The sequence below is a fragment of the Otolemur garnettii genome, unplaced genomic scaffold (genome assembly GCF_000181295.1).
Source record: "Otolemur garnettii isolate 467f Iridium unplaced genomic scaffold, OtoGar3 scaffold00017, whole genome shotgun sequence".
Taxonomy (NCBI): domain Eukaryota; kingdom Metazoa; phylum Chordata; class Mammalia; order Primates; family Galagidae; genus Otolemur; species Otolemur garnettii.
Genome location: NW_003852412.1, coordinates 6,608,460 through 6,620,024, shown reverse-complemented (window position 1 = coordinate 6,620,024; position 11,565 = coordinate 6,608,460). Strand labels below are relative to the sequence as shown.

Sequence of the window (11,565 nt, the reverse complement as noted above, 5' to 3'; positions counted from 1 at the left end):
CCCATCACCTTAGGTGTACGTGGCTGGCGCCTTAGCCACTTGAGCCACAGGCACCGAGCCTCAGCCTTCATTCTTTACTAGCTGTGCATTAGGCACCAGTGCATTTCCTGTGTCCTCACAAAAGCTCTGGCAGCAAGGACCGTTCTTCCCATGTCATGACAGCAGTGTGGAGAGAAACTAGCCCAGCCTTAACAGATCAAAAGACTGGCAGCTCGGAATTGAGCCCTTATTCTGGTGTCTAAACTGTCTCCATGTCCTCAAACCACATGGAGAGTGACATCAGGAAGAAATCATTTTCATCTTACATTTCCTTTTCTTCCTCTTGCGTAATTGGTATTAGTCTAGGGTAATTTTAGGGATCACATCACCATCAGAGTAAGCCTTGGCCCCTCCTCGGAGCCCGTCTACCCTGCCCACTGTCCACACCCCTCCCCTTTATTGGAGCAGCCGCCTCACCTCTGAGTGAATTGCATTTGTAGAGCCTGGGGATGCTTGTTATAAGGTATGGCTGGGGCTATAAGTGGCGCTCTCTGATGAGCACATCTTGAAACACTTACATAGATGAATGTTTTTAATACTCTCTAGAAATGCAATACCAACCAAACCAAGCTGCCACTTCAGATGGGGCTGTAGGCAGTCAGTGTGTAAAGGCTGACCTGTACCCGGGCACAGCAGGTGGGGGTTTCTAACAGTGCAGCACTCACGGGAGCTGTTTAGCATGCCATTAGTGGGAAATCTGGTGGGGAATCATGGAAATGATTTCCATCTGTTGACAGGAGTGCCAGTAAGACAAACGTTCGCTTCAGTTCCTCTGAAGGAGCCGATATGGGTGGGTTTGCTCCAGTTCATCAGGTGCCTGTGCCATTTTGTTTGCATCTCAGATTTCTTGTTCTTGGAGTTTGCCGCTCGCTTTGGTGTAGGTCACAAGAGAAACATGGATTTGTTGATAGCTGTGCTGTCTCTTGTTTAAGGCAAGAAAGTACATGGGGAGACACAGCATATGGAGTTCCACTTACTGTCTGTGAGTGAAAGGGGAGAAGGCACTGTGGTGCATCTTAGCAGAATGGCCGAGCTGAGAAAATGGCAGACTAACAGTGCCTGGATGAAAGACAGCGTGACAGCTTCCCAGCAAAGTGGTTTCTCCTTTGTGTAGAGACTGTGCAAGGGACTCAGCCTCTTCTCTCGTCCTTTTTTTATTCTCCCACCTGCTTCACCTTTTTCCTCTTTTTCTCCCACATCCATTTCCCACAGGCCTCACACTCTCAGCTTCAGGCTCTGGGCAAAGTGGAGTCAGAAGGCCTTCTGACTCTGACCACACAGCTTGTCAAAGAAGAGCTCCCCACCTGCGAAGCAGAGGACATCGCCACCTACGAGCAGAAACTGCAGCAGTGGAATGAGGAGCAGGCACAGCTGGTTCAGAGGGAACAGGAGCAGAGGGAGAGAGCAAAACAGGAGTACCAGGCTAAGAGAGCAGGAACAGGGGCTGAGAGGGCAGGAAAGGCAGCTGCCTGACCAGGCCCTGGGCCTCCCGCAAGAACTTCACCTGAGCCGTCCCAGGCTGAGAGTGGCTGCAGCAGCAGCCTCAGCTTCCTCCGTCCGTCTCCTCTTCTTTAGCAGGCGGTGTTCTATGTATCAAGGAACCACGGCTCCCATCCTGATGCCAAGAAGGCTGTGCAACAATGAAAGGGGCAAGTGGCCAGAGCGAAGCCACCAGCTCCATTTTGTGAGAAGCTATGGCTGAAGAGTCTGGTCTCAAGCACAGACTTTTGGATCATCTCCCTCCCCCCATCCCAGGCACCAGGCCACGGTGACCTGTGTGTCCTGAGCCCTGGAGCCCCCAAGGCTCCTCTCTGAGCGAGGCCCCACTCTCTCACACACCCCCACTCCTTTCCACCAGTCTCACCCTCCTAGACCTGCCCTGAGAGAAGTTCAGGTGAGAAGTGACCTCAAGGCAGTGAGCACACTAGATTTCACATTTCAGGCATACAGTGACATTTTTAGAATGTAGGGGCTTCCGAGGAGAAAGTGGCCCTAGCTGGGCCTTCTGGACTTGGCTTCTTCATCATGCTGGGATGACTATTTTTATTCCCCTAAGTGTTGTCTCAGTTCCTTTACTGGGTAGGTAAAATGAGCCTTTGTGCATGCACACACACAACTTGTGAAGACAGGTTTTAGTTAGATTGGAGAAAATAAGAGATGGGATGAGGTTATGAGTACTGTGAAATCATCAGGAGGTGGAAGACTGTTTTCTGAAATTTCTCTTCTGGGGAGGGGTCAGGAGCTTTCGCTTGTTTTACAATGTTGTCTTTCAGTCCGTGGTGTTTTTTTTTCCCCCCAGGATTGTGCTCTTTTATCAAAACCTATGGAAATAAATGTTCTGGGATTATTTTATTGTATTCTTCCTTTTGAGGAAGGGAGGGAGAGAAGGAACTGTACCATCATCGTTGTTACTGTGATTTTGAGCAACATATTTTCAACTCTCCTTCATTAGACTGTGGCAAATACAGTAATAACATCTCTAACATTTATTAAGGACTTACTGTGTGCTACAAACTCAAGCAGCCCTGTGGGGACTCTGACCCCATTTATGAACAAAGAACTGAAGCCCAGCGCCTCCCCCGCTTCTCCTCCCACTGCCTGTGCCTCTGATACAGCTGCAGTCGGGGTGCAGCCCAGCGCCCTCTGGGCTGAATCTCACTTAGGTGGAGGGCCACCACCGAAAGGCAGCTTGGACATTCTGATTTATCAAGGGCAGGGCATTTTCAGCCATTCCCCTGTTACACTGAGAGGAAGATCCAAGATAAACCACAAGGCTACTGTTGCTAAGGAAACCAATGACTCTTAGCATGGCGCGAAGCATCTAGTTAATCCTCGGGCTCGTCATTTTGCTGTCATTTTCCTTCCCCTCCGTCCCTCTTGCACAGCCTCAAAAGAGGCTGCTTCTGCCACCCATGCCACTGTCAAGCATTCGCCTCCTTCCGCACTGTACCCCATCTCCCCCTAAGCCTAGGATTCCTTCCCCTCCAAACACTCTCTCATCTGCTTAGCTATCCTCTCCCACCTTCCTTAACAACACAACTACTGCTGACCTCTGTCTCTTTCCCTGATGTCACTTTCCATGTGGGTGGAGAAACTGCTTCTGGTACCCTGCCTCTCAGGATGACCTCAGCTGTGACAAATTACCTTCCCTCTAGCTGACCTTCCATAATCACAGCCAAGCCTCCGTCCTTACTGCTACCCTAAGATCTTAGACCAATAGAGATCTCCTTCTCCTCGTACCCTCTCGTGTGTGACTCCTACTGAACTGCTTATCCCTATTACTCCTCTGCTATATGCCCTTCACCTTCCCCTGATCTCCAGAACTCACACCCTGCTTGCCTCCCTTCCAGCCTGAATGTTCTCACTAGCCTAATTTCTTCACACTCCCTTTATCGAGGCCCACTTAACTAGCCTTGGACCTGTGTCCTTGCACCCACCTGTTATCAGTTGAATTATGACCCCTAAAGATATGTTGAAGCCCTAACTAACCCCCAGTACCTTAGAATCTAAGGTCTTTTATTGGGGTAGTCAAATTAAAATGAGATCATTAGGGTTGGCCCCAGTCTAATGTGACTGGTGTTCTTTAAAGGGGTGGGGGTTCAACCAAGTAGCACTCATGCCCACCAGCAGAAACCAGAAGGCAGAAGTATGGACAATTCCCCCTAGAGCTGTCAGCTAGAACATGGCCCGGGGGATGCCTTCTAGCCCCTGGAACTGTTCTGATACTTTGTTTCAGCAGGACCTAGGAAACTGATACACCACTGTTTGTTTTCTGTTTGCTTCTGACCTAGTAAGTGTTGGGATACAAAGTTGTAAGGTGAGGCTGATTAGATTTCTCTACAGAGTTACTGCCATCCTCTTCCACTCAGTGGTCCTTACATTTGTCTTTGACATTCATTTTTACTTAAGTAGCTTTTGCATAAACCCAGGGCCCTTGCCCTCAGAACTTGGAGATGATGTTCCTACCTCCTGCTTTATCAAGAAAATCTAACCTATGTAACATAGCCTCAGTCTCCCTCTCTTCCGCCTTACCAATTCTCTATTCTTACCATTTCTGTCCATCATACCCCCTTCCTGCCAAGGTTAGACTCTTCATTTGTGACCTTGACTTCATACCCACCTGCATATTCCAGAACCATCAGATATTTACATATTGCACCATCTCTATAGATTCCAATTCTACAGTCTTAATTCAATACCCCTTTCCCTGTTGAAACAAAACTGCTGTCAGTCAAGCTGCTTTCCTATCACTGTCTCTCCTTCCTTGTGTCAACACTTTTTAAAAGAGTGTCTTACTGGCTCATTACTCTTTCATTAGCCCCTGAGAACTGGCTTCACCACTCTGCTGCACAGCGTAGTCGTCAACTGCAATGATCCTTCTTTCCCTGTTAAATGCTCTGCTCCACTCAGTACCACTGGCTACTCTTTATAAGCTTGGTGCCCACAGCAGACATGCAGTCTCAATCATGGCATTGGTTGTGCATGCTCACAAGCCTTTGTTGGGCATATTCTGTTTGCAAGGCTCCATGCTAAGCGCTATGGCATTTACAAAGGTGAGGAAACCATAGATTCTACCCTCAAGGAACAAATCCTAGTGAGGGAGAAGAGGCTGGCACATCTGCATCTGTCAACACAGCTGAAAGTGCCGTGAGAGATCCAGTGATGGGGAAGGTCAGAGGAAGAGCACGTCAAGCCAGGAGATGGGGGAAGCCCTCAGGAAGGGAGAGAATCACCTGCTTTGTGCATTTATTAGTCTCATATTCTGTCTCCAGCTACCCTGGACTGGAGATAGCTGCCTTCTCCATGGAAGCTTGTGCAGGGTGTGTTCCTGTGAAGTATTTTAAACTGAGCTAAAATGAACAACTCAGACTGAACCTGTTTTGGTCAACCATACGTACTCTCAGCAAAAAAAAAAAAAAAAAAAAAAAAAGAAAAGAAAGGCAGTGTGGTGGAAAGAGGAAGGAAGAATAATGGTGAGGTACAAATATCTTACCCTTGGGGCTATGTTGTCTTGGCACCAAACACGCATTTTGTTCTCCTGTCTTCTAGTTGGCCATGGAAATCAGATATGGTTTTGGGAAGGTGGTTGTAATGATTTTACCAGAAGTAGTTAAAAGCCTTAAGAATAAGTTGATTAAAGCCTTTCTATCACCCTCAATGAAAACGTCTGTTTTCACAAGTTCCAGGCCCTCCATGGAGTATAATCCTCCACTGCTTCCCCTGGCTTCAGATGTATCTGTCCAGCAGGCCACTTCCTGAGACTTTCAGTCCTTCCCTGGTTGCCAGGTCCATTCGGGTATTTCAGTTTTGCTTGGTAGGGGCCATCCCTTTCTCCAGGCTACTGAGAGGCAACTTCACAGAAAGTTTGCAATTATTCAGAACTAAAGGTGCAAGATTGGCCCCAGACTTTAACTCCACAAGATAGGCACCCTGTGTATGTTGTTAATTATTGTATTCTCACACCGAGAACAACCATTATATTAGGTTGAAAGGAAAGTCTTTAGGTGGCTCTCCAATTCCCAACAGAAATCCTGAGATGCTTAGATGGTTTAATACCAAAGAAACTGGCATACCTACAATTCCTACTGAATTCCTACAAAGCATAATATAAGCCAAAGTTGACACCACATGTAAGGTTCATGGGGGACAAGCCGTAGAGGAATGATGGGGTGTATCAGAATTATCTCCGCGTCTCACATGCCTGAAAGCAGAGTTAGGAAGTATCAACCCAAAATAACTGAGACAGAGATCTCAATCAATAGGTTGTTAAGCCAAAGTTGAGGATATACCTGGGAAAAACAGAAACCATAAATAAGTTTGGGGCAGTTCCCTTAAAAGGGAATATGGAAGGGTTAGGGCATACAGAAAAGAAAAAGGGGTGAGGGTAGTGAGACAAAATGGTTACATTCTTGTGAGACCCAGGAAAATCTACATTTTATAAAAGAAAAGGCAAATGTTAGAAAAGGGAGTGAAGGAAGCATCAATTACGTAGATATCCCTGGGTAGGTGGAAGAATATTTAACCCTGTCTTTTCTCTATTCTGCGCCTGTGGAGGTAAAACTTGTTGATACATTGTTAGTGTGGATTCCAACAGACTTTAGTTTGCGGAGCTAGACAGAACGTGCAGACAAAGTTGCAATCTGCATGTCCTTGCTTGTGGGAGGCCAGCAAGGAATGTCCTTATGAATGATCTATGGGGCCAGTCCTGCACAGGTGCCCCAAGCCTTTCTTTACCTTCCCTTGTGCATAAGGAGCTCTGGGGAAGTGGTCCTAAGACTTTTATTTTATTTTACAGAGGTGATGAAGCCATGACACAAATCTTATCATTTCTAGACCAAAAATAAAAGCTCATATTATGGATCACCTATAGCCAACTGCCATATTGAACTCTATATACATCATCTTGTTTAATCCATAAGAATGGGACTGGTATCACAGCTCCATTCTATGCATAAGAAAAAGGCTTAGGAGAGTGATTAAATGCTGGGGCCTCCTTCCCTGAAACAGTCAGAAAGCCCAGATCTAACCCCAGGGCTGCCCTATCAAGTTGGAGGATCGCTGTCTCAGTCTAGGCTCCTCCTAAAGCAGGACTAAGAACAGGAATTTGAGTGCAAGTGCTTACTGTATTGGGAGATGCTCCCAAGAAGGCAGGCAGGGAGGAAGGACAACAAAGGGGCAGACTCACTCCTGCTGGGGACCCTGCGACAGACTGTGTGGAGGAGTTTCTTCACTAACTCCATTAGGGCATTTCTTCACTAACTCCAGTCCCTCACTGGTTGGGAGCACTCAGTCTGCCCCTAGTGCATCACCAGAACACTCCCGTGACCAGAAAGCACCTTTGGGCAGAGGCCAGGAAGCACCCCGCCATCCAGTAGTGGAGAACTCCGCAGGTGACACTAGGTGTAAGCCCAAGACAGTGGTTTTGCTTCCAGGGGACATTTACCAATGCCTGGAAGTGTATTCTTCTTTTTCCTGAGACACAGTCTCACTCTGTCATTCTTGGTAGAGCATCATGGCATCATAGCTCACAGCAACCTCAGACTCCTGGGCGTAAGCAATCCTTCTGCCTCAGCCTCCCAAGTACCTAGGACTACACAACAATGCCCAGCTAATTTTTCTATTTTTAGTAGAGAGGGAATCTCACTCTTGCTCAGGATAGTCTTTAACTCCTGAGCTCAAGCCATCCTCCCACCTCGCCTCCCAGAGTGCCTGGATACAGGCAAAAGCCACCTTGCCTGGCCCCTGGAAGTATTCTTGACTGTCACAACCGAGAGTCTGCTATTGGCTTCTCGTGAGTAGAGGGAAGGGGTGCTGGTAAATGTTCTACAGTGCACAGAACAGCCCTCATAACAAAGAACTATCTAGTCCAAAATATTACTAGTGCTGAGGTTAGAAACTGTGGCTGAGGGTATATGAGTGCAGGACTTCTACAGTGATATAGGTGAGACCCAAGATGATATTTTTGGCAAATAGTTTATTTACAAGTAATATTCTTCAGGCTAGAAGAATAATATTAGTTGTTTGTTGTCTAACTCTGAATATGAGTATAAAATGTGCAGAGATGCAGAGCGGGCAATCATTCTTTCTAAACAAGGTCCACCCAGGAAAGGAGTAAACCATGATTTACATAATTTTGCCATCTGAACATAACTGGAGCAGGAGTCTTGAGTTCCAAAATAAAGATGCTCTGACATGACCTAGCATGGCTCAGCAGGAGTATAAAAAGGGCTCAGAAAGCTTTGGCTTCAGTGAATCATAAGAGCAGAAAATGTGGCGTGATTATATTTTCATGAAGTTTTTAATCTCTGAAAGTGATAAATTTTTTAAATTCTGTTTTAGAAAAAGGGGGAAACAGTGCTTTTCAACATAATTATGTTAGGAAAATGTCTTATTCTAAATAACAACTTCTTGCCTTGAAAATAACCTTTTCTTACCCCATTGATTTGGCCTTTTCCCTGACATTATGTACTGTTGAGAGAATGTTATTACCTGTGTGGTAATAAAGCCGCCCAAACAAAAGTTGGTGGCAATGCCCCTGAGGTTATGGTAACCACTGGGATCTTTGTTTAAACAAAATATTACCAGTTACTTAGGCTATGTTTTTATTATGTATGAATGTTAGAGATTCCAGATCTGAGCTGGACATGTCCAGAAAACAAGTTTATCTTTATAACATGCATCTGAAAACAAGTTTCTTTATGGGCTTTAAACTCTGGATCAAAGAGTATGGGGAAGATTTATAAAGGATTTATAAAAAGGACTTTCTACTCTCTGATCTATATCCAGTGGCAGGTAGGAGAATTATGTTTGCTTTTTCTGTTCCCATGGTGCTTCATCTCTGCAGAGGTCCAAATTTTAAACCTTAAAACACCCTCAGAAGTTAATCCGCCTAAGATAGTAGAATAGACAGAGAAGGCCAATTCCAACAGTGCAGGCTGCTGTCGGCCATCCAGCAGTCACGCGCCCACCTTGATCACAATCAGCAGGTTGACCAGGGCTCCTTGCTGCCGCCCCTTGCCCTGCCTCACCACGTGCATCTCTAATCTTTGCAGCAATCAGCAGGGCAGGACTCTATCTTCATTTTGCACAGAAGAAAACTGAGGCCTGCGTGACTTTCCCAGGGCCCTTAGAAAGTGGGAAGGACAATGTTTGAACCCAAGTCTGTCTGATTCCAAACCCACTTTTCAACTACCACATTTTATGTGTATAACCACTGTGCCAACCTGAGACTAAGTCCCTTCATTCATTCACCAACAGGTGTTTACTGAACACCTACTATGTCTCAGGAACTATTAAAATAGTCACCGAGGACATAGCAAGGAAAAAAATAGACAAGAATTCCTTCTCAGGTGGTAGTCACAGTCTATGGAGGAGGCAGGTAGCAAATCATATGTCATAATGGAGACAGGCAAGAAAGAGGAGAGCGGATGCTGGGTAAGTGATGAAGATCACAACTCAAAATAGGGCAGAAAAAGCATGTCGGACAAAGGAAACTAACCACAGCCAGGCCCTGAGATGGATGTCTGAGGGGCAGCACGGAGGCCAGTGTAGCTGGAGTGGATTGTGTAAGGGGGTAAGGGAGTTGGGAAGAAAGGTGTACAGGAGTGGATGGAGTGTGTGAGGCCTCCTGACCCATTAGAGGGAGGTTGACTTTTTCCCTGAGAACCTATCTGAAGGTTTTGAGCATGGGTGGCATGATCTGACCTAGCGTTTTGAATTTTTTTTTTTTTGGCTGGGGCTGGGTTTGAACCTGCCACCTCCAGCATATGGGGCCGGTGCCCTACTCCTTTGAGCCACAGGTGCCGCCCTGACCTAGCATTTTGAAAGGATGACTTGACTGCAATTGTTACATGGAGAAAAAACTAGGAGAGCAAAGGTAGGAAACAGGAAGGTCTGTTAGGAGGCTACTATAATAATCCAGAACAGGAAGGACTGACTCGCACAAGGGTAATAACAGTGAATGTGGGGAGGAGTCGGTGATGCATTTTGCAGGTCAAGCCAGCAGGATTTGCCAGCCAGCAGCAGACCTGCGGACAGGCCAAGATGTCTGACATAAGCAACAAGAATTATTTTCTATTTACTAAGATAAAAAAACCTTGGAGGATAAACAGTTTGGAAGGTGAGATCAAGGTTTTGGGAACATGTTAAATTTGATTGGGGTGTTTTAAAGACCCCTGTTGGACATCTGAAGGGAGATCTTAATAGACACCTGGATATATGAGCTTAGAAATAAGAGGAGAGATACAGACTTCAACTGTAAAAGTCATCAGCATCAGTTTACCACGTGGCATTTGAATCCTTAAGACTGCACTAAAGTAGCATGCATTTCTAGGCTGGGCACCGTGGCTCATGCCTGTAATCCTAGCACTCTGGGAGGCTGAGATAGGTGAATTGCTTCAGCTCAGGAGTTCAAGACCAGCCTGAGCAAGAGCAAGACCCCTGTCTCTGCTAAAAGAAAAGCTGAGGCAAGAAGATTGCTTGAGCCCAAGAGTTTGAAGTTACTGTAAGCTATGATGACACCATGGCACTCCATCCAGGGCGACAGAGTGAGACTCTGTCTCAAACAAACAAAAAAAGTAGCATGCATTTCTGGTTTTAGTGGGGACAGTCTGAGCCACGAAATAGAGCTCTGTTGGTTTACAGAGAGATCTCCCTATGAATCAGGGGTCAGAAGCACTGTTCCATCATCCATGAAGACACTTCCAGTAACGCACAGAGAATCTCTCACAACTGCTCGTATTAAAGGACAATGTGACCAAAACTGCATACGTAGCTCCAGTGAATTTCTATAACATGTGAGATCAAAGAGGAAATGGTGATAGAGAATTACTCATGAGTGAGGAGTGTGTTTAAAGAACATCATAGGGATACAGGAAAGCATCCAGAGGGAGCAGTACAATTAGAAAGAGGGAGAAACTATGATCCCAGGACCTCAGGAGACCTTTGTTGATTTACCTGGAAGATAGGAAAAAAGAAACTGAAGAAAAGCTACTTCTAACTCCTCCCCATGGTTGATTGGGAGGGACTGGGATATAAGCAACAGGGCAGGGTGCAGGTAGTGGTTCCCAGGACGCAGGGGTTTCCTGGGACACAGGACTTTCAATGCTGAAATCAGGGCAGTCCAGGTCAAAGCAGGATAGTGGGCCATGCTAGCTTCAGGCCAGTGGGAAAACTTCCTAAAACTGAACAATTTGGCAGTAGAATAGAAAACACACTTAACTATTTAATTTTAGCCTGATACATGATTAACATCCACGAGTGGTGATTTCCCATCCTCAGTTCTCACCTGCTTAACGCTTTGATTTCTGGAGGGATTTCCAAATCCCCCTTAGCAAATAGTGATTTCCAATAGGATTGATCAGTGCAGCCCCATGGTTTAGAGGCTGCACACTTCACACCAAAACTTAGGGCAGGCTGCCACGGCCTTTTGAGGCTAAGAGGCCCCCTCTGCAGACAGGCAGGTACTGGCGGTCTCTACGGAGCACCCAGTGGGCATGTTTTCTGTGGCTGCCATTCCGAGAAACCTGGGTTCCCAACACAGGCTAGTCCTGCTCTCTTGCTGCTGCCTGGAATTTCTTCCTGTCCAGCACACATAGTCACACACACACACCAGGGCTCTGCTTAGACATCACTCTGGTGCTTTCCCTGTGGTCACTTAAACTCACTTTTGAATTTTGGGAGCCCTTGTCACAATGTAATGTCATTGCTCCTTTGCTGGCCTGACTCCCCTGTCAGGGCAGCAGTTACCTGTTGTGTTCCCATTTGAATCCCTTAATGTAACCCACTACCAGGTACTGGGTAAAGCTACAGAAATAATTTGAATGACAAAAGGGAAATCCTCCTCCTTTAGGTATTTTTTTTTTTTTTTTGGTTGTTGTTATAATTATTTTTCCAAAACAATTTTTGGTTCCTGGGTATGAGGCAAATCCACACATATTATGTTAATTCAATAGAGTGTATTCTGTAATAAGAAGAAGAAACAGAGGGAAAGGTAAGACACTGAGATAATCACCAAGTGTGGCAGCT

At 46.0% G+C, this 11,565-nt stretch overlaps 1 protein-coding gene across 1 annotated transcript in view; it reads left to right on the top strand.

The window, feature by feature from the left end:
- MRPS27 (mitochondrial ribosomal protein S27) overlaps positions 1–2,386 on the top strand; it is a 108,214-nt gene extending 105,828 nt beyond the window's left edge. Inside the window, exon 11 of the mRNA XM_003786000.3 lies at positions 1,252–2,386. Within this exon, the coding sequence (XP_003786048.1) occupies positions 1,252–1,512 (261 nt within the window). The 3' untranslated portion in view covers positions 1,513–2,386. The remainder of the gene's footprint in view (positions 1–1,251) is intronic.
- The last annotated feature ends 9,179 nt before the right edge of the window (positions 2,387–11,565 follow it).